The sequence below is a fragment of the Taurulus bubalis genome (assembly GCF_910589615.1).
Source record: "Taurulus bubalis genome assembly, chromosome: 15".
NCBI lineage: Eukaryota > Metazoa > Chordata > Actinopteri > Perciformes > Cottidae > Taurulus > Taurulus bubalis.
In genome coordinates, this window is record NC_136603.1 from 6,557,927 (window position 1) to 6,584,909 (window position 26,983).

The following is a 26,983-nucleotide window of genomic DNA, read 5'->3' on the forward strand; positions in this document are numbered from 1 at the left end:
CTAGCTTCCACGCTACATTTAACCAGTTAGCTGCTGAATTCACACTTTACCTGTTGAACAACAGGACTTTTAATGTGAGACACCATTGTTTTTCATGCACTGGTCAATTTTGCTTCCATACTATGTCATATTCCAGACTCGTGGAAAGCAAACATCCAAAATACACATTCAGGTGTTGCTTATTTTACTTCTTTGTCTGTTTTCATCCATAGAATTTTCCTGAATTCAACAATAGTTTGCATATCAAATGTCTTATTTACATATTCAAACATAACATTTCAGTTAACTTGAACAACAACATAATGATTGTCTTGTAAGTAAACAACTGTGGAAGTTTATTTGCGATATTAATTAGTTAAATCACTTAAAACTATAACTCCTCCTCAGCTTCCAACTTAAATATTTTCTTTAACTGGATGGCTCAGAAATCGATAGTTTAACTTTCTTTCATTGACCTCGCGTCCTAACTGGATGCGACGCGAGCGAATCATCGGTTTGACGGCATTGTTTTCTATCGGAGCGTCCCGCCTGGCCGCCATCTTCCTCTCCTCTCTTCACCATCACTCTCCTGCTCTCCTCCCTCTGTCCTGAAAGACTTTAAATGTTTAAACAGCGACCGCGGTCAGTCATCAATCACACTGACACAGATGATTACTGAACACACACACACACACACACACACACACACACACACACACACACACACACACACACACACACACACACACACAACCTCAGTCATTACTAAACACCTAATGGACACGGAGCCAGGCATTGGCCTTTAAGCACTATGTCTATCATGTACACACACACTCACACACACTCTCTCTCTCTCTCTCACACACACACACACGTTATGCTCTCAATCGCTCAAGCTCATTAGCCTTCTCTTTCGCTTCATCTATCTTTACTCTGCTTATTTCTATTCCCCTTACATTCGTTTGTCTTTCACTTCCATCTCTTTCTTGCATTGTCTCCTGCCAAAAACCCACCTTTTTCTACCTTTTTTCACTCTTTCTGTCGACCGGTCTCCATCTTTTCTCTCTCTCTCTCTCTCTCTCTGCCACATTTCAGTCCCACTGCATCTCCCTCCATCCCTCCTCCCACCGCACACGCAGGGCGTCGTCCTAATAAATCTTGTTTCCTGTCCGTGGAGGCTGATGCGGCCCGCAGCTCTATGCAGAGTGATAGATGATACAATATTGAGCCATTGTAAAGCTGCGACTGAGATCTAGGGTTCTCATAAGAAAAGGGCCTCCGTAGCCTGTAGGGAGAGAAAGACAGAGAGGAGAGGGAGGACAGAAGTATGTGAGAGGAAGGAAAAGAGACGGCAAAGACGGGAAGAAACTGAGAATGTATACAGAACAAGAGAACGGGGTAAAGCAGAGGTGACTGGAAGGAATAAGGCTCATTGGTACGTGCATAATCAATAATAATTTAGTTGTCTCTGCAAATTTGTTTATACTACAATGTAAAATAATAACCTCCACAAAACAATGGCAGAAATGCCGTATTGTTTTTGTTTATTTTTTGGGGATTCTACTTGATTAATGCAACATACGACATGATGAGAACAAAAACATTTCCCCTTGGGGATTAATGAAGTATATATTCATTCATTCATTCATTCATTTTTCATTCATTCATACAAGCTAACACACCCAGCGATTTGGTGAAATTTGAGTTGTCCTTCATTTCTGATTGCTACTGCTACTCTTCTGTTTGTCTGGACCTGAAGCCGGTCGTGGCACCAGAGCTCTTTAGGGGCGATGCAGAGCACATGGTAACACAGTGAAAGAAACAGACCAGCTACAGTGTGTTTAAGACGCTATGTGGACTTCCTGCCACATGTCGGTATGAGCTGGTCAGCAAAATGTGATGATACCAAATATAAATGGTGAAAACTATGTGAATTACATCATAAAAAAAAAATAATAATAATCTTTAAAGCTACTGCGAGGAACTTTCATTTTGTGTTGATTTTGGCGGCCCCTGTGGACGAAAGCAGTAGTGTTTCTGAGCACCAGAGTTCCTTTAGAAAACCTAATTTTATTGCACGGCTCAGTCTAAGTTCTGGTGATGCTTTGCCTCCCTCCCCTGCAGTGGAACAGCGATACAGCGATACAGCCTGGGTCTCCAGCAGCGTGCCACATTTCATTTAGCTGACGCTTTTACCCAAAGCGACTTACATTTTTGCGCTACACCCCATAGACACAGCAACGGGGTTAAGTGTCTTGCTCAAGGACACATCGACATGGACTAGTGGAGCTGAGTCTCGAATCACCGATTGAAAGGCGGGCATGCTAACCACTGAGCCAAGTCACCCCAACTAGAGAGATGAAGCTCTTTTCCCGGCTTGAGGAGGAGCTGCTGCTGCTGGCCGCGGAGGTCTCCTCCTCCCGCAGAAGCTCCTCTGGGACTCTGCATGATTTTGTCTGATTCCGCTTTAATCCGACGCGATGCCAGGCATTAAGAATGACAATATTGAAATAGGCAAACTACAAGCAAGCAAACTGGCTATGTGGGTCAAATGGAGGCATCTGCATTCGATGGAGACCGTTTCAAAACCAGTTCAAAGTTCCTTGAAGTAACTTCTCCAGGGCCCGAAGGAGTCTTAATCCTCTAGTGAGTATAGAAATATAGACAGAGGCAAACTAAAAACAGCTGGTAAAGTACAGCAGCAAAGGTCTGATGTGATGGAGAATACAGCACAACTGGAATTAGACACAACCAAGTCTTCTGTTTGATCCACGAGGACCGGAATAGAAGTGTAGTGCTGCCAGTCTGTGTCACTGTTTGCTGTTTGATTAATAGAGCCGCCTGTGGTCCTCTATTATGGATAATGACATCCCATAAACACCGATACGCAGAGGCGTAATCCAAAAGTATTTGGACACACACACACACACACACACTCACGCTCACACACATACACATGTGACTGCACATGACACATTTCTAATATTCAGCATGACTCATGTTTATGTTTGACAGATGCATCCTCCTCTCCTATGCTCATTCTTTTTGATCTGATCTTATGTAGATTATTTTTGCTTACCTTTGTGAAAGTCAAAGCTTTCCTGTGGTTTGCCTCAAGCTTTTAATGGGAAGCAGGGGCAGTGGAAACTGTAAAGTTTACGTTAATACAGAAACGATATGAAAAGAGTCAGACTGTCATTTCTCAGATGTCTGTAAGAACAGAATTATAGTAGAAGAAAACGCTAATAACACATAATGAAGGTAAGTTATAAGGTTTCCATATGTTTAAAAAAATAAAAAATATTGTTGTGTTTTTTACCTAACCCCCTTTTCCATGTCTGATCTTTTTTTTCCAATGTTAAGCCATTTGTTTATTCTGTGTGTGTGTGTGTGTGTGTGTGTGTGTGTGTGTGTGTGTGTGTGTGTGTGTGTGTGTGTGTGTGTGTGTGTGTGTGTGTCTAATTACAGTCAGGTGCAACATCATTTTTCAACAACTCTGCAGTCCTCTGCTATAGTTTTGGAATGGCTTCCCTGTTATTATACATGTTTGATTTGATAAACTATCAACATATATATATATATTTTAAAAAGCAAGGCAAGATTTACAAAATTAATTGCCCCCCCCTTCCCCTTAAAAAAAACCCACATTGTCACAGTGACTCATTATTATTATTATTTTGTACACATCCTGCAGCATTAGCATTCCTTTGGGGTCTTGTTTCTGTCCACCTGATGCCTGAAGTCTAATCCTCACAGTCGGGTCAAGGGGTCATCACCTAAGAAACATTGAGTGTCAAACTATTAATTTCCTGCATTCTGGCAAATTTTGCCGGACCAATTTAAGGCGTACATTTTTACTTGATATGTTTATTCATGTGAAGTAAAACTAAATTCAGGCAGCAGGTGACGATTCCTAATGTAAAGATACAATATCATGCAGAAATGTTCTCAAAAATTCTGTATTTAATAAGTATTTATTCTCCTGGAGATCAGCTTTTCTTATTTAAAGTGAGTCAAACACAAGGCATGATTTGTGCTTTGTGTTTTTATGATATTTAATGGAATACTACACAATACCTATTTATGACCATAACCTTTTTGCAGCACAATATACTATTACTTCAAATGTAATGTAATGTATTTACAGCGTTTTTGCACATTCAAAACATATCCCACATATCTGTTTTCTCTGAGAAGTCTAGAACAAAGTTGTAAGAAGTGAAGTGGCAATTTGGCGAGAATAAAGTCAAATCAAATCTACCTGCTCCCGAGTCTGCTGTGCAGTTAATGATCTGTGTCTATTTTATTGTCCACGCAAATATTAACGTCACCACCTCGGATAACGTGCAGCTCATTGCAGCCATTGAATCACGCTTCCCTCCCTCACACTGGTTGAGCGCCTATTTGCCTCTAATCTGGGGATTTCTACCTTGAGCTCCAAAAAGCTCAGCGAGCTGTAAAAAAGGGCTCAAGTCGTGTAGCATGAACTCGGCATCAGTTGCTCAATTCTCCATCATGTCCGACAGCTAGTCCCGGACTCTGCGTTGTCTGCCTGCGGCCGGCGGGACGTGAGGTACGGGGCCCGAAATTGGTTGAGAGCCACTGTGCAAATCAGAATAAGCTTTTATTTACAGCTGCACACTGGTAGCTCAGGTCTGAACAGTTGTTGCTCAAAATCACCAGCTGTCACTCGCTGCAACACACTGAGAGGAGGCACACACACACACACACACACACACACACACACACCATTACTGCCATGCTGTGCAGGAGGCGCTCGGGGTCCAGTAACTTCTCTTAACTCAGCAGGAAATTAACCCCTCTCTCTCTCTCTCTCTCTCTCTCTCTCTCTCTCAGTCCAATCTTGGCTGTACAGGGATCAGTGTTATAAATGTGCAGATCCTGAATATTGATTAGTTTTACCCACAAAATGTACTCTAGTCCAGTTCTTAAGTCAAGGCAATAAAAGGTTAAAGTCAGGGAAAGATCATGGTTTTGGTTAAATGTTAATTAAAAAAAGTCATGCCATTGGTATTTAACTCAGAGTTGTTTAAATATTGTCGGAGCTGATGAGGTGGAACTGAATATTTGAATATATGTAAAGTTTTTGTCTACTGCTGCAGTCGCATTAACATAGTGGAGTTAAAAAGGACATTATTTGTTTGTGAATCGTAACGGAATATAAAGCAGCACAACACGGACATACTTTAATACACGTTCCACTAATGTCGAGTCACAAGTTCAGTGATGGAGTAAAAGCTTTTACAGTCAAGAAACATTCCCACTCTTCTTACCTGTTTCTTGTTCACACATTAAGTACACACACGTGACACAAGACACAACCCCATCTGCACCACCTTCTCTCCATCTTGGTGAAATGAACATGCATGGCCTCACACCGGGAGTCATCTGTCACTCTCCATCCGGTGATGAATAATACACCAGTCTGTCACCAATCCAATAAGCACACACTGCCCCGAAGCCGCTGGTAAATGCACAACACGGTGAAACACGGAAACACACTCCCGGGCGCTGACGGGAAGCCACACGAATAACCACAAATAACACCCCGCACACACACACACACACACACACACACACACACACACACACACACACACACACACACACACACACACGCACACACTCTAAACCGTGATGGATGTGTTTGGAGCGCTGTTCACATGTGAAGCCATCGGCGCATTATTAGAAAATTAATGACAGAGGACTTTCATCTCTTAGAAAGGTGCCACACACACACACACACACACACACACACACACACACACACACACACACACACACACACACACACACACACACACACACACAGAGGAAAAGAGAGGCATTATTAGAAACCTCATGTTGACAGACTTGGTTTGGCATTACTTATTGTTTTCTTTGGTTTTATTATGTGCATTTGTTTTAAAATAAATCACCACCAGAAGCCTTTTTTTCTCCACACTAAATAAGTAATAGCAGTCACCTCAAAATCTGCCTGTCTATCTGCTGGTGCATTTTAGGGCTCATCAGGAATATTTTAAAGATTTTCCCATTACTAGTCTAGACTAGAAGAAATGTCCCAACCTGCCTCATACCCTCTGCTCCGACTTATTCTGGCAGACTATTCCTTTGGCATACATTGGCCTCCATACCTTACTTAACACCAAGATGTGTGCTCGGCTACAGCAGTAGTAGAACCTGAGAATGCATCCAGTAGTAATGAGGGTGCATCATGTCTGGTGATTATGTGTATCTGCAGACTTTAAATATGGCGAAACACGTATTTGCTATCTCTAATGTTCTCTAATGGGAGTCTCTCTCTGGATCTCCTCTGTTTATGTATTCATCTTTTGGGGAATTTGTACTTCATTGTCTTTCACCGGCTGGATTATTATGCCGCTTCATAGAATAGTCTAATTAAGTTATAGGTCATCAATGTTCTTTCTGTTTGTATATCAAATCAGATGACTCCAAACCTACAAAAGATCATGTATTCATTCAGTCAATGTTAAGATCACCAAAATTGGAGTTACTGGAGTTTTTAGAGAACTTTTAATTACATTAAATAATATCGTTAGGTTTCAGAAAGCAGAATGAAGCCAATTATCAAACTTTTTTTACTGTCCATGCTATGTTTTTTGAGAGGCAAAAAAAACAAAACAAAAAACATGAATGTGTGTGAAACAGCATGTTTTTTATTTTGATTGTTAGACACACCCTCTAGATTATATTACCTGTAGCTACTTAACATAAATACCAAAGGCATTGCATATGCTAGAAATAAACTTGGCTACTAGTCAGTATACCTGCAGATCATCTGTAAGAGAGAGAGAGGGAAAAGTGTTCTCGGATCTCGCTGGTCACATCATGTCAAAATCTACCACCTCTCACTCTCATTCATTCCCATCATCAATCATTTTTGGTTATTGGCGTGATAGTTGTGTACTAGGATGAAGTGAGTCTTGAGGCCTCTTACAGAATCAACATGGATCCCCTTTGCTGCTCAGTTTTAGGTGAGCCAATACTTATCCATGTGAATTTGATGACTAGTAGACTTCTCCCCCAAGAAAAGGTGATTACAGATCTTAAATTAATGAACTGAGTTGATAAAAGCATTACAGTACATGAAGCAGGACCCAGTTGGTCCTAATTGCCCCAACTGTCACACAAAAGCAGTGAAATAGTTTTTCTGTTGAGCCCACTGGGACTAGCTGTGTGTTCTGACAGAACCTGCATTCAAAGTCAACAGAAATTCCAAATGTTCAAATTTTAGCAAAACTTGCACGTATTCTGGATTTATGAACCCACTTCAGAAACACAGTTAGTTTATGAGCTGTTTAGTTCAAATAAACACAGACAGCACAAATGAGCCAGAGGTCAAATTTGAACGAATGAAGCCAGGCTGTGTGACTTGTTAAAAAAAAAAGAAGGTATAACTTCACGGGAACACTGTGCTGTCGACAGGTATGTGTTACCATGTGCCAGCGGTGAGGTAAAGCTGTGTGGGGGAGGACAGGGAGTACAAAACACACACACACACACACACACACACACACACACACACACACACACACACACACACACACATACGCGCGCTTGTGCCACCTACCCAGATGAAAGTGTTGGCACTGTGGCAGTCCACTCTGTGGCGCCCTCAGAGGCCCTGATGAGGGTTATTGTTGCTATTTATAGGATGAGGAGACATGCCAGTTGTGTGGCCTTTTGTTTTGCTTACAACACACGCACACACACACACACATACACACACACACACACACACACACACACACACACACACTCACACGCACGCACACATGCACACATATTTGCAGGTGTTTATGTGTTTACTTATGTTCCATATCTGAAGAGAATGTGTGTATGAGTGCCGTACCTACTTTTACACCGTAGCTGGATCTGTATAAGTCAACACACACACACACACACACTCACACTCACATGCTCGCTTACAATCCACTGAGGGGGAGAAACCGCAGCCTTGGATAGTTTAGGAGTCTCAATGTCAACAACCACCTCTAAAAGCACAAGTGTTTGAGCCGCTTTAGATAAGCCAAAGGCTACCGAACGGAGAGACTGATATCATCATAACAGAATGTGCCGGCTGTAACGGTGACTGATGAAATGTTTTACAAATAAATAAGAGGGATGAAAGAAGGAAAGAGGCAGGCAAGGAAGACACTGATGATAAAATGTTTCATAAGAGGCGAGAGCAATGAAGGATTGAGAAAAGGAAGATGAGATTTTTTAGATTATTCCCAGTAAGGGAGGAGCATGGAGGAGAATACATATTGAATAAAGTGATGTAGTAGTGGAGGAACAAAGGAAAAGAGGACAATACATGGTGAAAGGGTGCATTCAGGATGGATAAAAGCAGAGAGAGGGGAATAAAACATGCAAATAAATAGTTAATTATACAAAACTAGTTTTTCACGTGAGCCTCACACCTTTTAGAGTAACTTTTTAATTTGGCAAAAGAAATTCAGGGACAGTTGCCAGCACCTGGCAAACAGCCAACAAATGAAAACCCAGAAATGAGAAAGCAATAAACCTTTAGACTGTGATTCGATTCACAACAATCTTATTTGTACTGGTATAGTGATAAAAAAAAAAGAAGAAGAAAAACGCTTTTGTCTGATGAAATGTAATTTGATTTCGCCGCATGCAGCCTGTGAGCTCGGGATATTACGAGAGCAGGGTGCTGCTGCAAGCTGCCAAGACCACGAACAGCTCTCTCACCCAGACGCCCACCCAGGTGGAGGGAGATAAAAAAAAAACATTAATGGATTTCATACAGTCTGTAAAGGAGACATTTTGCACTTAGCTTACTTCATGTTTTTCTACAAATTGAAAAATAAGATTTTGTGAAAGCGGCTGCGCAGCATGCAAATTTAATTTGTAGCTCATTATATGAAAAACGCTTTCCAGCCCTGTCCCCCTCTCTGCTGATATCAGAGTGGCTCTGTTCACGGGAAATGATATTCAAATAATTTCAAGTTGATCAATGTGAGGGATTGAGACGGGAGCAGAGAAAACAAATGGAGTGAAAGAAGGCAGAACAATGAATCACATATTTGACCAACTTGTTTGCTATACACAAATAATGAGTTAAGTAAATGATGCAGTATTTTGTAATGAAGGAAAAAAGTTGCAAGGTAGCTAGGGAAGGAAGGAAGGAGGAAGGAAAGAGAGAAAAGGAAGCCATTGTGCTGTATGCATCAATGTGGTTCCAGTTAGTAGTTTGTGTCTTCATATTGTAGTCTCTACATTTTATCTGCATTGCCAACAAGGTAGAACAAATAATGCCGATGATCATCAACTGTTCTTCTGTAAAACTAACTATGCAACTTTGCTCACACAAATGAATGTGAACACACACACACTCAAATATTAATTCCTTAATTTCCAACCTCAGTGAGGCCAGATGTTGAAATATTTCATGCAAATGCAAAGTTTTTACTGGTTAGATTTATTTTATCGGGGTTGTTGTTGGTGTGGTGACACCCATTATGCAAATGTGATATTCCTAGTTGACATTATATGAGGAGTGATGGCTCACAACAGAGCAACTCAACGGTTAATGCTATTGCTTTCCAGCGAGGAGGCTCCATGGTCCTCTTGGGGCCTTTCTGTCGGAGTTGCCGCTCTCCCATTGCATTATTGACCCGCGGCCGGTATGGATTCATAATATAACACAGACACACACACACACACACACACACACACACACACACACACAGCCCTCGTCTCTGTCACAGCTTTGTGCAGCAGAGCATTTGTTCACCTCGCTGTCGATGCTGCTGCTGAGTATAACTGCTTTCTAATAAGTAGCAGACTTACCGCATTTACGAGGGTCTGCCTGGTGGTGAATGTGGGAGCCGTGTGCGTTATGAAGAAAGAGAGGCAGGAATGCAAAAAGTGTGAGAGAAGAAGTGATATAACCTTCATTACTTCTACACCACAGTGCTAAACTGCCTGAGATTAATTGGTTTGAAATGATTGAATAAGCAGATTGTTGCCATTTCATTTTTATTCGAGTTTTGCTTTTACCAAAGCTGGGAAATTCCCCAAAAATCAGCGTCTAAAACTTTTCATGTGTGTGTGTGTGCGAAGAAGTGACTTGTGCTGCTAAGCAGAGAGTTCTAAATGTGTGTCAGTAGGTTACACTCTCAGCAAAAGTCAACCACAAGAGACCCGTCTGAAGTGAGCGTTTGCGTCTGCAGACGAAGCGCTCACACTGGCATGCCTGAGTTTGTGTGAGCCGGAGTTAAACTTCATTCAGGATCCTGGAGGATGAGATCTGGAGCACGAATGCAAATTATGGGACGGTCACATATCCTGAAATTCTGGGGTATTGAAAATGTTTCCTCATCCTCTAGGGGAAGAGACGGCAGAGAAAGCTTCTGAATTTACACTCTGAATTTCATCTGTGCCTGCAAATATGTCTGTCGAGGCGGCGGTTTGAGCCTGAAGTCGGCCCATGTGCAGAGACTCCTTCGCTGGTTGCAGAAATGTTGATGCATCTGCTCGTGCACGCGTCCACTTCTGTGTGTTTTCATGTCGGTGGAAGCGTGAGAACCGGGTCGTTCTCCTGGGGAGAGGAGTAACAGCGAGATGAAGAAGCGAAGAATAAATGAGGGCAGGAGTGATGAGAAAAAACACAAGAGGAAAGAGGTGAAGAAATGCTGAGGCAGAGAAATCACTGATAAGGGCTCTCTGCGCTAATTAGAGGGCTAAAACCTAACGAGCATTGCACTGTGTACAGTTACAGCCAATTAGGGGGCATTGTAAAGTGGGCCAGTCTACAGTGAAGTTATTTAGACCTTAGGAAGAAAAACCGTCAGCCTATTATTGAATGTGTTGATTCATAATGTGCACACTCACAAACACACACACGCTATTTAACACGTTTGACATGTCCAATCATAAGTTAACCCAACATGTCATAATTTTCTCTCCGTCACTTTTCCTCGCTTTTGTACTTTTTTATAAGATAAATGAGTTGAGTGGGCGACACATTTTTCTATTGTGATCTTGCAGCCAATCTCCACCGGGCTGCGAGCTTTGCTTTGTGTGTTTCTGTGGGTATACGTGTTAATTAGGAGCGCGCTTTCAAGCAAGCTCCATTAAATGAAGAGAGTCTTTGATCCTTCGCGCTTTGGCCTCTCCTGGGTACAAATGCCAGAACAACCCTGAGAGAGAGAGAGAGGGAGAGAGAGAAAGAGAGAGAGAGAGAGTGGTGGAAAGAAAAGGAAATAAGGGCCCTGCTTATTTGGGGTTTTGTTTAAAAAAAAAAATGTGTTTAGTTAAATCTGATGATGTAATTCGCGAAACAAATATTTTTGAAAATGATTGTGAGCCGTGATCGGCAGCTCGTTCATGTTTTTTCACGTTTTGTTGAAGAAGAGCTGGTTTCTAGATACTGAGGTCAGTGTTTTCAGTATGAAGCAAAACAACTATCACTGGAAAGACCGGGTATACACCTGTTTAAACTAAATATATCTTTTCCCTTTATTAATACATTTTTGTGAAAGTTTATTGAGCTGAGGCTTGGAGGTTAGTGAGTAGTAGTTGGAACAAACACATAACACACATACAAATATACAAATAAACACACATGTGAGACACACAAGTGATTATGATTGATTATGATTTTTTTTTTTTTACTATGACTTTTTATGACATACTATACTGTGATTCTTTCATAACTTAACATGACATTTTTTGGATGCATTGACTTTTTATGATATTTAAATATCCTTTTTTTACGACATACTATACCATGGCTTATGACTTTTTAAATAACTTTATGACAATACTATGCCTTGAATATTTTTGTATAACATACTATGACATTTTAATGACATAAAAACACACAAAACCAAATCACTTGTTATTTAGCCTTTATTAAATAATAATAACATTAAAAAAAGAAATTCTTCTGTACAAAGTCTACAAACAACAGATTGAGTTATCTGGCCAGTGCCGTAGGTGTGTGTGTGTGTGTGTGTGTGTGTGTGTGTGTGCGTGTGTGTGTGTGTGTGTGTGTGTGTATCCATCGAGACAGAAGAGGTAATGCTATCTTGACTTCCAGAAGAGGAGAGAGAGAAAGAGAGAGAGAGACATAATAAGCTCCAAGGCACTTGGAAAATGGTCCAATGAAAACGCAGTTAGATGGACAAAAAAAACTCCATCTCTCTCTCTCTCCAGCGTTCCCTCCCATACCTCTCCTTCTATGATCATCTTTCAACACCTTTTTATAATTATGTTTGTTTATTTTATCTCAGTGGTTCTCCGGGCTATATCCATGCATGCCCCCAAACAAGGAGAGAGGAGAGAGGAGGGCAGAAAAAGAGATGGAGCAACAACAAATGTGACATGTTTTGACTCTTTTTCCATCCCCTTATCCTCTCAAGGTATCCCACAGAGGACAGCAACTTAGATGCAGGTGATTGACCTTCGTCTGCTGTGGCCGAGCAGCGCGAGAAAGATAAATACAAAGGCGACCGGGAGAGGACAGCGTCTGGTCCTCCAATTACATTTTCTAAGATTTCTGTCTAGGTCACCGACTACGCCTAGCTATCCGTCTTTTGTATTCTTTGTCTTTGTGTTGTGGTTGTGTGTCGTTCTCTCTTTCACGTTCCACCTGTCCTGCTGACGGTCTCATTTGATGTTTGTTCATCTTAGCGGCTGTCTGTCCTCTCCATCTGTCTGCCGAGTAACTCGCCGGATATGTTTCCATGCAGAGAATCACCGCTCCAATTGTTTTCCATGAACCTTTTCACGTGCATCTTTTTATAGACTTTAATTGACAAGTCAATCAAATGTTTACGACCACAGCTTGAACAGTCCACGAGCCAAAAAGAGACATCTTTGATCTGCAGATAGATTACTTAGAATGCAATGTCGTCTGCCATGTGTTATGTACCCACAATGCAACAGTCTCCCATGACTTACATTCATTTGCAGCTAATTTGCAATAGTCATTTATGTGGTTTACCATCTAATTTAGGAAGTGGTAGAGCATTCATAAAGCGCAGGCAAAAGTAACAGCGTGGAGCTCAGAATGGATGGCCAGGCCAACAAAATGCTTGAGTATAAAAGCAGATTCAAGTTTGTATTTCAAGTCAGTGTATACTCTTTTTTTTTTTTTTTTAACTATGACCAAAACCTTTCCAAACTGCTTTGAGTTGTCTTACTATGACCATAACAACTAAACGTTTGTTTAAGTAGTCCAAAGTGTATATTGCAGAAAAAACATTTACATTTTTTTTTTTGTAAAAATTGGGAGGCATTAAAGGTAACCTGTGGAGTTATAGTTACACATTGTGTGTATCTTTGAAGAAATGTGTTGTATGCAATGCATTCCTCATAAAAACCTATTGGAAAGTCCCCCCCCCCCCCCCCTCACTAATAATTAAAACTTCTCCTTTGATGAAAATGTTATCGCTGCCAGCTTATCCCTCTATTCACTGGAATAGTGTGACACCATGTTTGTGTGCATGCACAAGATACAAAGAAAATGGAAACGTTGCTCAGCAGCGCTATGAGTGGTCAACATCTCCATGGGTTAGCTTTAAGTTTCCACCAAAATGTATTAAAGCTGAAGCCAAAGAGCGGCACATGAATGTAGCCGATGGGAGAAAGCTGCATAAACATGTTTGATGTTTGTTGGATGATTGATGCGACTTCTCCTGCATGTTAACATAAACACCATATTTCCTCTCTCTCTCTCTCTCTGTGTGTGTCTCCTCCTGTTCATCAGTCTCTCCAGCAGCACTGGCACTCCTCGATGGCTGTCCTCCGATACAGCGTATACTGTAGTTAGCTTAAGGCTCGATTGTGTGTCCAAGAAAGTCAACGGTATTTCCACTCTCCTCCTTTAGTCATTTCTTCTCCTCTTTTTAATTTATTTTGATAAAAGGCAGGGTGATTCCTCACCGAGTCCGTTCTCCACCCTGCCTCTTGTAACACTTGTCCAGACCCCCTGTGCACATACACAGCTCTTTGGCAATCCATAGGTTGCAATAAAACAATCACTGACATTTTGTTCACACAGTGTCTGTCCATCATTTGGGCATACAGTCTGAAAAGCAAAAAAATATAGATATATACCAAAGACAAACCCTATAATACTGAATCTAAAGCACGACTCCATAACAGCATGTTAGATTTAAATAAATCTCTGATTTTCTGTCTTCCATCTTATTTTACCGTTCCTCTACTCTTTGAAAAGACTGATCATCTATAGTGGAAAATGTGTGAAAATAGAAAAGGGCTGAAGTAACAATTAAGACCATGAAGTCCAACACAATGCTAAAGAAAGTCTAAAAATGGCGTAAGAGCTCTACAGGGCGGCTACGAACTGAAGCTGGCATTTCTTTACCTTTTTTTCTCCCTCAGACACGAGTCTAAAACATAACAAAAACAGTCACCATTACTCTTCTATGCCACTGGTTTCACAAAGCGCAGACCAAGGGCAGACAAGGGAGCGAGCGAGCGCCATGTGGCGAGCTAACGGACGTTTGAAAGTCCCAGAACTCATATCGAAAACTTTCAGAAACAAACAAAAAGAAAATGTCCTTTTTCATCCTCTTTGTCTTCTCCACCTTTAGAAATCTCGATTCATTAGAGCAGTGTGGTTCGATATCTTTTGAACTTCTTTCGGGGGATAGGCATTCGCTTGATATGTGTTGATTTCAGTCAAAAGTACCCACATTAAAATGGTCCACTGGAGCTGAAGTCTTCCCCTAATAGTCAGAAGCTGGATTTTATTTATTTCAGCATGCCGTCTCTATTGGCCACATTCAAATTCAAGCCGATGAGGACACAATGACGATGCCCTTCTACAAAGTAGTGAATGCAATTCTCTTCTTCATTAGGAATTCCATCACCAACATTTGAACCAGACGCCCCCAGACTGTGCTGCCATTTGTGGTCCAAATGTCCAGATTGTCATGGGTGCTGTATAGTCTTTCTCCATTCTAGTGGCTGGTGGGTTATATTCTATGGTAGATCTGTCATTCATAATCATTTATTCATTCCTTCATTCATTCACAGGCTTTTTAAAATCGAGCAGGCTCTCTCCTGCAGGCGGAGGAGATATGGTACTGTGGGAAGGGGTTGACTGGGATCGGGTGTTCCCCCAGTTTAGGCCTCATAGCATGTGGGGGAGATCAATGTCACGAGTTCCCACTAGCACACAAGTAGGGGGAACTCCGGGCTGAGTGTTACCCCCTTTAGACATCAGAGCAGGATATTATGTCGGGGACACGGGGGATTGAAATAACAGATAGCGCTTCCTTTTTGTGTTTTCTTTGTCCGAGCCGAGAACAGAACTAAATGACTTCTGCAGGAGATCACGAGACGTGTCTTTCCCCCTCACCTCCCCCCCATCATTCTCCTCGTCTTCATGCCTCTGAGCAGCACCTCTGCTGGTTGATCTTCACTTTATGCTTAATCCCATCGTACAACTCAAAGTTGTAGTTCTCCAGTGTCGTGGAGGAGCGCGAGGAAAGCCCGCTGTAGGAGCACGTGCAGTAGAGGAGCAGCCCCGCGCACACGGCGCCCAGCACCACGCCCAGCGAGCTCATCACGATGATGGTGAGGAGGATGGGGTCCAGCGTGTACAGCCAGGCGTTGTCCTTGTCTTTCTCTGACACCAGGGTCACGGAGGAGGGGTCCATATCAGAGGAGGAGGGGGTCGAGAAGGAGGACGGCCAACCGGAGAAGACATAGTCTGGAGACAAAAGAGGAGACTTTAGAAAAATACAATACAATATTCACTGTGATTTCCTACAGATCAGATATACTTCACATCCCATCAAATTAAAGTGATCTAATTTAGATGTTTGTTACGCTTTTTCATTCATCATTCATCATCAGAATCAGGTGGCGGTCTTCAGAAACTGACTAGAGTCATCAGATCCACCGCAGTGAACGTCAAGATCTGGAGACATTTCTGTCAGTTACCTTATTTTTTTGTCTGTGGCTCCAATTGAGATGATTACAACCGCAACGTCACAAAGAACGGACTTGATGTTCAGCACGATGGGCACAGGGAATGACATTAGCACCGACTAAATACAGGATCCATTCTGGCTGAGTCAGGTAAAGATTTAGGGTCACCTGGCTGCCACTGTGGCAGATAGGTTCCCTTATATCTAGAAAATGTATTTCTTAACAGCAATTATTAAGTTAAGACTACTCTGGGGTTATGGTTACATGCTATACTACATATTTCTACCATCTGGTACCACTGACTGATCGTGTCAAAGCAGCAGGTTAAGGAAAACAAAGAAAATGTCATAAATGATTTGAAACCAAGGCGCTAATACGTTGGAATATTCCTTTAAAGTGAACCAATGCAACTTTTGCTTAACATCGCCACTGTGTCCACAAGTGACAATTACGAGATAGTGTTGAAATGTAATATAATGGTAGCACAAGCTGAGAAGAGTCAGTAACGTCACTTACATTAATAACTATATCTATCTTTAGTTCGCTAACATTAGCCACAACAAGCTACTGCTTATTACACACTCAGCAGCAGATCCCTTGAGTGTAATGAACTGAGCGTTTTACTGCGTATAGATTACATTTTTAACTTGTGATATTTCCTCAGTCACATAGTCTGCATGTAACTGTATCGGAGGCAAACGTCCCGCATCATCGCGGATTAATTCAAGAACAGCTCATTCTGTTACCTCAGTTGTTGTTGTTGACTTCATGAGTTTGGAAACATAATGAAATTAATTACTCTAAAGGTGCTCTCCGATGTGTCTTGTGTGTGTTGAAGTGTGCACATCTAGCTGGCATACGCAATCAGGCTAATCCACTTAATGAATGTGTACACATGAACAAGCCAATCCACAATTAGGTCCTGCATTTAGAGTGTTTTATGGCAGAACACAGACACACACAGGCGCACAGAGGAAGGCAATAAACAGACAGCAAACAGCATTGTTTAGTGAGGTAAAGGCTGAGTACTCTTCTTGTATCTGTCAAGGGGCTGGGAGAAACAAGGAATAATAACACATGCATGTGGGCGCACACACACTCACACACACACACACACACACACACACACACACACACACACACACACACACACACACAGGAAGTAAACCGTGATTGTTACAGACAGATGTTTTCTCGGTGCCCAGGAGGAAGCTGTCTGTCTCACTTTGTCTACCACAGAACATGAAAGAGGAGGAGAGGAAACACACGCTAACATGCCCACATGCCCACACACACACTTTGGGATTCTCCCTCAAACTCTTACTGTCTCTGCACACTGCACTACACACACACACACACACACACACACACACACACACACCAGAGGTTGTCTGTCACTGTTGCCACAGGCTTTCTTCGTGTAAAGTAAAACGAAGAGCCATGGGCATGCCTCTGCTTTAAGAGCTATTTCCCTATTATTTGGGTGAGACTTGTAAAACCGCCAGTTCGGCCTCGGGCTGAGACGAGAGGGAGAGAAGGGGACTTCAAACCTCACCTCCATTGATGGGGGTCATGTGGTTGTAAACAGGATCGTTTCCAAAATCCATGGGCCTGGGATCTGTTAAAAAGATCAGAACAGAGCAGTATTAATCTCAAACATCCAGTCAAGCCAGAGCCACTCAAGAGTCCACAGCAGGTTGTGATAGCATCACTCCATCTCTTATGTTGTCAGCACACAAGCTACATTTGTAGATGGAAATCAAACTACAGAAACAGCAGAAAGAGTTCAAAGAGTGAGTGATCTTGTTCAGACTGTGTGAAGATATCAAGCGAGAGATCGCCTACAGTTTAAACCGTTTTATTTGAAGAGAGAGAGATGAACGGTGAAAAAGAAGAAGATACCCACAACTGTTTCATAGAAAAATATCACTTTTATTACCTTCACATTCCCAACAATATATTTTCTTTTTATTCCAAGACCATGAAATTCAACAAGCTAAAATACCACATTCTATTTCTGAGGCAGGCCGAAGTGCAAGGCTGTAAAGGGTCTGGAAGCTCAACTCGGCTTCAATTCAGTTTTTATTCAAGGAAAATTATATTTCTCAGAAAAAAAGAGCAATATCTGAGCAGCTGATAATCATTTATTGCTGTGGCAAAGCAACCGAAAATGTATTATAGAGTGAAGCTGTTATATAGATATTTAAAGGACATTGAGGTGGAAAACTAATTTAGTTGATATGAAAAAAGATATGGAGCCTCATTTCCTCAGTTAGATAAGGTCATTTTTTTTTTCACGAGACAATTTTAACATTTGGCATCCAGACTTTATCTTCTATAAACAGCATCTACGAAAATCCACTACTCTTCAGTCTGTAAAGTAATAAGAGATGAATACTTTAAAATTAAACCTGCTATCTGTGAAATGAAGATATTTGCTCATGTTTTAAATATGAGGTAATTTACTTGAAATTAAAGAAGTGAATCAATCACATCTTTAATTGTTTAAAATTGACCCAAAGTTGGCTTCCAAACCCAATTAGAGAATAAACAAAAGAAATTACAGCAACCATTAAACCCAAAGCTGAATGGAGAGTCTTCATTCTCCGATGTCTGGTTGTTGGGAATTTGCTTATTTAATTATCTGATTATGGGACTGAGTATGTGAGCCTCTGGCTTTTGTATGTTTCTCTGGAGTTCAATATTTAATTTGCTTTAAGTGCACAACAGTGAAATCCAGCGCAAGTCAAACAGACAATCGTAAAGTTGAGGTCTTTCTTTCATAGAGGCAGAGAAAGTGCACAGGAGTAAACACATCAATGAGGCGGCTGAAGCCAGGGATGAACGTTTAACAAGTTTACCATGTCAAGGCTTGTGTCTAAACTAGTCACAGGTTGAATTAAAACTAGTTAAGTTCATCCCTCGCTGAGGCCGTGTTGCAGAAAGGCCAGTCTGTGCTGCAGCCAGCAGATTTACATACAGAAAAATCCTCCGGATCAGTAAAAAAACCAACTCAATTATTTGAACAAGAAATAAAGGAGCAATAACATCATCGATTCATTTGATTAAAACTGACATCATCAAGGTAGTTCCACCCCCCCCTCGAAAAAATGCACTTTACCTCTAAAATGTGTGATTTGACATCACTGAAATTGAGGGCGAAAAGAGAGAAATAAGAACAAAAGCAAATACAGGCGATCAAAAGGTTTCTGAACAAACGTCTCAAAGCATTATGCGAGCCCGGAAAACTCCAGTGGCCTGCAGATCACGAACCACCCAACTAAATAAAACAATGCTGTCATGTTATTCTATGTAAAACCCTTAAACTCCTGCTCAACTGGCTGATCCCAGTAGTCACACTGTAGCTCACACTATCTTTCGGAGCTCCTACTGAAATGCACTCTCCGTGTGAGACCTCACTAAGTGTCCTACATGCACATGGAAGCATCTAATCAGTCTTCTGGTAAATGTATACGCTCCCACAACAGACCCGCAGGGCTCTAACTTATCCTTTCTCACAGTCAACCGAGATCACCACGGGCCTCGACGAAACATTAAATCAACGGGAGGAAAGCAAAAGAAGCGGGATAAAGAAAAGACAGATGCTCGGACACTCTTTGGACGACTGTTGAACACTTTCTAATGATCCTGGCTTAAAGCCCGACGGCTGGGATCCTGAGAAGAATCATCACGAGGATCTGAAGGGAGATTAAAACTCCCTGCAGCCCCATTTTATCTCCACTCTCCAATTAGCAAAGAGAAGAATAAAAAGAGGACTTTTTTTTTTTTTTTATTCAGGAAAAGACATGGATGGCTCTTTGGCACCATACGCTGTGCCAGTGGGGGCCGGAGGACCTGTTAGAGTGCTTTCACTCGTAATATTTCTCCAGGAGCAGAGAGGGAGGAGGCAGAAAGAAAGAAAAAAAAAGGCCTAAGGGCTAGAAATGCTTACCGCAGGGTTTTATGAATGCAATAAGCTCCATTAACTAATTAGAAATATTAAAGGGCTTCAAAGTAGTCTGTGATGGAGAAGGGAGAGGGAGGTGAGGGTTGATTTGAAAGCGCTGCGTAAAGAGACGCCAGCACATTTTCCAAATCTTGCAAAAAGTTTGATAGAGAGAGAGAGAGAGAATGAAAGAGAAAAGTGCAGAAGTAGCACAACATAAATACAGTCATATATCATTTCTTCGTTTGAATTTCGGACCCACATTGATTGGGTTACAGCACAGGGCCGCTACAGTGAGTCATATAACGAGTAAATCATACACAAGTCGATTGAAATGGAAGGGAGAGGGGATGGATATGCAAGCACAATATAACAAAAATACTTGTTGACTTAAGCACAAAACCACATTTTTACGACACAATTTGATGGAACAAGTCAATATGGAGCGCTGCAGGTTCGTGTTTGTTCGCTTGTGTGTGTGTGTGTGTGCAGTGAGTTCAGTGTGTGTGTCTCCATCTCCCTGTCCATTCTGCCAAAAGACTTCTTTCATCTGCTTTTGTGTTTGAAACAACCTGCCCTCCTCCTTCAAGTCTTTCCCTCCTTCAATCCAAACTCCAACCTGCCTCCCTGTCAGCCTTCCTCTAAAAAAAAAAAATCTATCTTTAGAAAGTATAGAGAGCAGGTTTTTCTTTTTTTACTTCTTTCATCTTCCTCCATCTCTGGGCGCATTCTTTGGAGGGAAAGGGGGCTCGCTTAATGGGCCCTGCTCCTCTGAGAGATTTTTCTCTCCTCCTTTTCTGTCTCTCATTTCCTCTCCTGTGTTTTTTTTTTTTTTTACTGGGAGGATTTGCAATGAAGGGAAGGAGTAGAATAGGAACAAGCAGGGTTTTGATAAAAAGGCTGGGGGATTTGAGCATGAACAAAATGGTGCAGGGGGGTAGAACACAACATAAGATGGTGAGCTATGAGAACTCCAGGAAATAAGCGCCACAGTGGTGCGCACAGTTTTACAGGATCTGACTAGATAGTTGATCTGCATTTTCAAACCAAAACCAGGCAAATTAAATCACTTCTCTTTAACATAATCATTTTCACACAACATATTGATTTGCGTCCATTTTGAACCCCTGTGTGATTTTAGCTTGAAGCTGGACGCTTTAAATGAGGGACAAACATTTGCTGTTGCAAAATGGTTAAGATCATCTCAGTGAACACAATCAAAAATAGCTGTTGCTTTAAAACAATAGTCAGCGGGTAGAAAAAAAAACATCGGATAACTATTATACATCAGAAGCACATGAAGGCATCCTGCAACATGTGATTGCAAAGAAACAACTTCCAATTAACTCACAACCAGTACAGTACTCAACGTATTGTTTCTACTAAGATTCACAGTAAATGTAAGAAATTGTCACAAATCATCAAATACGCCAATAAATCATCATCAAGAAGCAGAAAAGTGCCAATGTTACTCTCAATATAATATATCGTAAACTGAAAACACATGTAAGGTGAGACGGATGATTAAGAAAATATCAATAAATCTGTGTGAGGGGTGTGACGGTATAGTGCTGCACCAGAATCAGTCTTATTTGACATTTCATAGGAAATGAAATGACAAAAAATAAATGAGCAGTGATCCGAGATCAGTGTTTTTTCTAAAAGCCTTCATAAGTAGGAAACTCTCTCCTCCAGCATTGTTTGGTCTCACCTGTTGAACAGAGGCCAAACCGAGCAGTGCACCACATTGTCAGGTCACCAGGATAATATGCCAAACATTCAGATTTTCACAAATTATTGATTTTGTCATGGGATGACACACAAAAAATATTGAACAGAAAAATACTTTGAACTTGCACAGACTTGAAAGAAAAGAAGAAAAAAAAAATGCATTTTTAGATACTCAACACATACGATTTTTGATTTGGTTCATTCATCCAGTCTGTGTGTGGGACATACAACGATGTTTCATTTGAACATTAACAGACAGGCATTGGATTATTTATAAGATCAAGGCAAAACTGTAGGGAGTCCATTCATACTCCGATTTGACACTGAGGCACCACCTCTCTGGAGGCGAAGAGGTAAGAGTATTTTAAAGCACATTTTAAGAAAAGGCATATCAGGATGTTATGAAGAACGCACTCGCGAGACTCAATTATTAGCCGCTGAAAAGTTTTGAAGTGTCCGTGCATATGTGTATGAGACTTTTGAGCCTTTGTGTGTTTTGATGCGGAGCCAGTGTTTGTTTCTAGGTCTGCAGGATGCGATGTAAGGTGTCTCATCCTATCCTCCCTGTGTAAATCAGACAACACTGATTCCTCGTTCACAGACCAAAGGAGCCACCCACGGTGGATGTGCAGCCGTCTATCTGTCACGACTGGACAGGCAGCACTAATTCTCCCCATACCTCTTCCTTCTCTGTTCTTAATCTGTCTCTGTCACTCTCGGTCTCTCAAAGGCTAGTGGACAAATAAACAGCAGCTTCATTCAGACCCAGAGAAATAGACTTCTTTCTTTATGCAGCACACATTGCGACTTCTATCTCCCTGTACCTGTGTGTAAATCCCCTCTCTGTCGGACAGAGTATTTGGAGGCAGGCAGTGTCCAAGCCGCAGTTCAGAGCAGGGCAGACAGACATTTCCTGCTCTGACATTTGTAGAAGAAGAAACAATGATATGTGCACTGCGTGTACATATGTTTTGTCCACAGTTTGTCAGGCAGTCTTCATGTCCAGGCTCCCAAGTTGGGGTGCAGCTGCAGAAGCCATTAGGCTCCAAAGTACATCAAAAAAGTAGCAATCTAATGTTGTTATCAGGCCCTCATCAGCCATCAGAATTGGCAATTAAAGTTGTTTCATCTACTCGCCCCAGCGATGGTAAAGTTTTCACACGTTCATTCTGCCAGAGGCAGCCCACAAGGAAGTTTAGCAAAGGTGCATGCTGATCAGTTAATTAGATCAGTCATGAGCAACGGGAGCTGCAGTGTCTCTTCTCTGTAGATTCTCATCATGCTGAACACTGCCGTTGATCATGTATTTCAGGGAGTTTTGACACCCTTTAAGCGCTTTATTTGAACAAAGCATTCAAAATAAAAGATATCATTCAAGGATCCAGTTGTTTTCAACACCGGGAATCATAGCTGTCGTCTTTCTCCAGTCTGATGGTGAGCATGGGGTCAACAATCGGCCCGGTACCTGGGTACAGGTGGTTTTGGTTCGGGCTCTGGATCAGATTATAGCTGAGGTTTTGGTTCTGGTAGCAGTTTTGGTGACTTGGCTGATTTGGATGCTGGCTGTTGTGGTACGCCACTGAATGATGGTGACTAGCGCTGGTCTTCTTGGGCGCCCAGTGGTACCGATGGCAGCACAGTGTCACCACCACGGTTACAGTGACCAGCAGCATGAGGGCAGCGCCTCCCGCCAACACATAGTACCAGTAGGCAGGAAGAGGCTGCACCACCACTGTGTCTACTGTGGGCTCCATCCCAGACACGGCACCCCCTGGAGGGCAGGAGGACACATTACTGGTTGGCACTATGGACGAGCGAGGCAGGCATGCAGACCCTATTGGAGAGTCAAAAAGCTGTAGAATTGTTCGCTAGACCCCTCCCCCGGACAGCAAATAACATTTTAGCAATCGTAGCTAGGCATCTGTCAAGCTTTAGATTTCTGCACATGCTGAATCAAGTGTGTTAAGTCGTAGCCCTTCCAAAACCCACGAGAAAACCTATAAGGAAGGGATTAAACAAAGTGTTTATCTAATCTATCGTAAAATGCAATCGTTAGCTTGTCGCGCTAACTAGCTTACTACTTACAGTAGCAACAAGCATTGCTTTCAAGGCTTACAGGCACATCATTACCTAGCTGCCCAAAACTAAACTAGCTTAGTTTGTGGGGTTTCAAACATACTGTGTCTCATTGTAATACTATAGGATGGATTACAGCTTGTATTAGCTAACTAGCCATAGCTGATCAAATGTGCCACTTCAGCTGGTAGAACTGATGAGAGCTAGCAAGAAATGAGAAGCCTGCTTTTGTCTACCTGTCGAAAATCAAGAATCTATTGTTTCAGAAAATACTAAGGATTTCAATTGTTAAATCTGCCATTTTCTTCAATGTAAATTGCATACATGTTGAGCGAGAATGTAATGCTTGACAGGCCTAACAGTAATTAACGGGGGTGGGATTCAGTGAATTGTCAATTTACGGCAACAGTGAGCTGCAATTATGTCCCTTGCTGGTATTCAACTAAACACAATATATAAGATCTACTGCAGGCAAAACAACTTCCAGAAGTAGCTCACTTTCCCAATATTTAAACACCAAACTGCATACACCAAGTCATCTTAAATCTTCATTAAAACAAAATGCTGATGCACGTATGTTTGAATTGCGCTGTGTTTCTGGCTGATGCAAACGTCACAACAATTAGCTGCACATTGACAGGAAGAGGCTCATGCGATGCGTTCAGATTCAATCGGAGAATGCAAAGCCTTGATTATGCAGTGACTGGCTGACTCGGACGAAGGGTGGGGAGTGTTAAGTGGTTGTATTCTGGAGGACACGGCTGCTTTCATCAGGGCAAGATCACATAAGGCAGTTGAGTGGAGGGAGAAATTGATGGCTAGAGGAAGAGGGGAAATCAGAGGGAAATTACAGAGGGGAGAAAGGAGGCATTATAGAAAGAAAGAATGGAGTGAAATAGAGAGGGGTTAGAGAAAGTGAGGAGAGAGGGTGGGAGGGAAGGGGAGTGAAGGGAGAGCACTAATCCTGCCATGATATCTTTAATCCTGCATTAGAGGGTTTGTCTGAAACTTCAATACTACTGTCAACTCACCGTAAAAGAAACCCGCTGAGAGAGAGGTTGTGCAAGGAAGAAAGACAGAGGAAGAGAACGGGAGGGAGAGAACGGAAAAACGAACGTGAAAAAAGAAAAGAAAGGTCAAAATAAAGAGGAAATAGAGGCGGGGAAAGTAGATGGAGATAAAAGAGAGCAATAATGAAAGGACAGACGCAGGAGAGGTGCAGAGAAAGACAGAGAACCTCAAGGAAACCAGTGAGCTTAATTTTGTCTTTAAAAAAAATAAAAAATAAAAAGTTCAGAAGAACTCTTTAAGGGTTTAAAATTGGCTTTGATTGTAAAGCTGTGCTCTAAGCAGCCTGAGCGGAGAGCCTTTGCATCAGTGGATTAAGACACGGATGATTTCTAGGGCTGCAAAAAAATTGACCGTTACTTTCTTCTTCTTCTTCTAAAACAGGAACAAAGGGGAACATTTTCTCAAGAGCACCACTCCTAACGTAAGCTAAAAAAGTGTGGCTTTCAAGGAACTTTGGTTACAAGAGTTTCCGAATCACTGATCTTTTTCTCGTTCAAAGTCTAACACTTCACACATCAACAATCTTTCCTCATCTGAATGAGATAAAGTGGAGCAGAAGCCAGAATTAGCTTCTTTTCTCTGTATGTGTGTGTGTGCGTGTGTGTGTGTGTGTGTGTGAGTATCATGATCGGTCAGTGTGCCGCCAGCCGTCCCCTTTTTCAGAAGCCTAACGCCTCCTCGGTTGCCATGGATACAAAAACCCAACACAGTGGCACACTGGTCCACGTCACGCCACAATGAAGCTGCCACTGTACCGTTAACCCGAGGATCACGTTAAGCTATCGCTTAATAATCACACAATAAATTTGATCTAAAAAGCCCCTGAAGCTTCTCCATTAATGTGACATTTCGGGTCGAGTAATTTATTTAATTTAATGTATTTTTGTGGGATACAATTAAAATATGAATTACTAAGGACACTGTATTCCTCCTCACTCTTCCTCACGGAATTGATGGAGTCAATCTAAGTTTTTTAATTAAATTAATTGAATTAAAATTATCTTCCATTCATTTTCTCTCTACGCTTTCATCACTCAAAATCTTGTTTAAAAAAACACAGAAACCCTTCTGTCCAGAGCTACGAACCACACACAAAATAAGTATATATACTGTATATATTAACAATCTATGCAGTAAGCTTAGAATGAAGTTCAACTTAATCCGCTCATCCGAAGAGAAACACATTAGTTCTTATAGCTCACTTTTCAACAGGCGTCTCAGAGGAGAAACTCAATCCGTCTCACTGGGGCTCGGTCTCATGAAAACATACGTGTGTGAGAGCTGACACTGTTGTCATGCTGCGAGTCACACGATACCTGCTCAGGATGCAATATTCTGAGAACCCGCAAGCATTAGGTCAAATATTTAGCCTACGAGGTCGGTGAGAGTTTTCTGCGTTTGGCTAAAGGCTTTTACTATTTTTGGGATTGCTATTCTTGTTTTTTATTGAATTGTGGCGAACAAAAACTAAGCCGTCGCTCAAGCACCTGACAGAATTCAAAGAATGGTTTTGATCTATTCACACACTAGGAACACGCACACGCGCACACAACACACACGCACACACACACTTCAACAACCCGAGTCCCTTGCCTCTACAGCAATACAAAGTAATCAAAGACACAGATGTGATCTCAACCATCCATGATCAATGTGGACAAATGACAAAATGCAACAAAAAAAACACACAAATAGCTACAAATTCTAAAAGTCTTGATATACTACTCCAGGTCCAACTTTGAAGAAGTTCAGTGTCACTGAAGCCCTGGCTCCTAAAAAATCCCCATGTCCATTTGTTGTGGGTCTCTAAACAAAAGCAGTCTGGCATTTTAGGTCACAGCCCAGACTTTGAAAACAAGCAATCAAATAGAATAATCTGCCTAAAACCATTTAATCTGCTGTCAGACTGGCTTATTTGAGGATGAAGGAGGGAAAAGGAAAAAAGGTGAATGAATGGTGAACAGGAGAGAAGAGGAGAAGAAAAAATTAAGAAAAAAGGGAATGAAAAAGACTGGTTGAGATGTAAGTAGAGAAGCAGAAAGCAAAATATTGAAAAGAGCAGAAATAAGAAATAGAGACTAAGAAGAGAGACTCCTTGTATGGCGTTGAATGAAGAGAGAGAGAGAGAGAGAGAGAGAGAGAGAGCTACATGGTGACAGAAAATCAGGAAGAAGGAATGAATGAGGACCGAATGTGTGCTGT

The 26,983-nt window shown here is 41.7% G+C and overlaps 1 protein-coding gene across 1 annotated transcript in view; it reads right to left on the reverse strand.

The window, feature by feature from the left end:
• Window positions 1-15,407: 15,407 nt before the first annotated feature.
• LOC306748160 (neuropilin-2-like) overlaps window positions 15,408-26,983 on the reverse strand; it is a gene marked incomplete at both ends in the record, with an annotated part of 89,360 nt that continues 77,784 nt past the window's right edge. Inside the window, 2 exons of the mRNA XM_079231292.1 lie at window positions 15,408-15,736; window positions 17,513-17,575. Coding sequence (XP_079087418.1) covers window positions 15,408-15,736; window positions 17,513-17,575 — 392 coding nt within the window. The remainder of the gene's footprint in view (window positions 15,737-17,512; window positions 17,576-26,983) is intronic.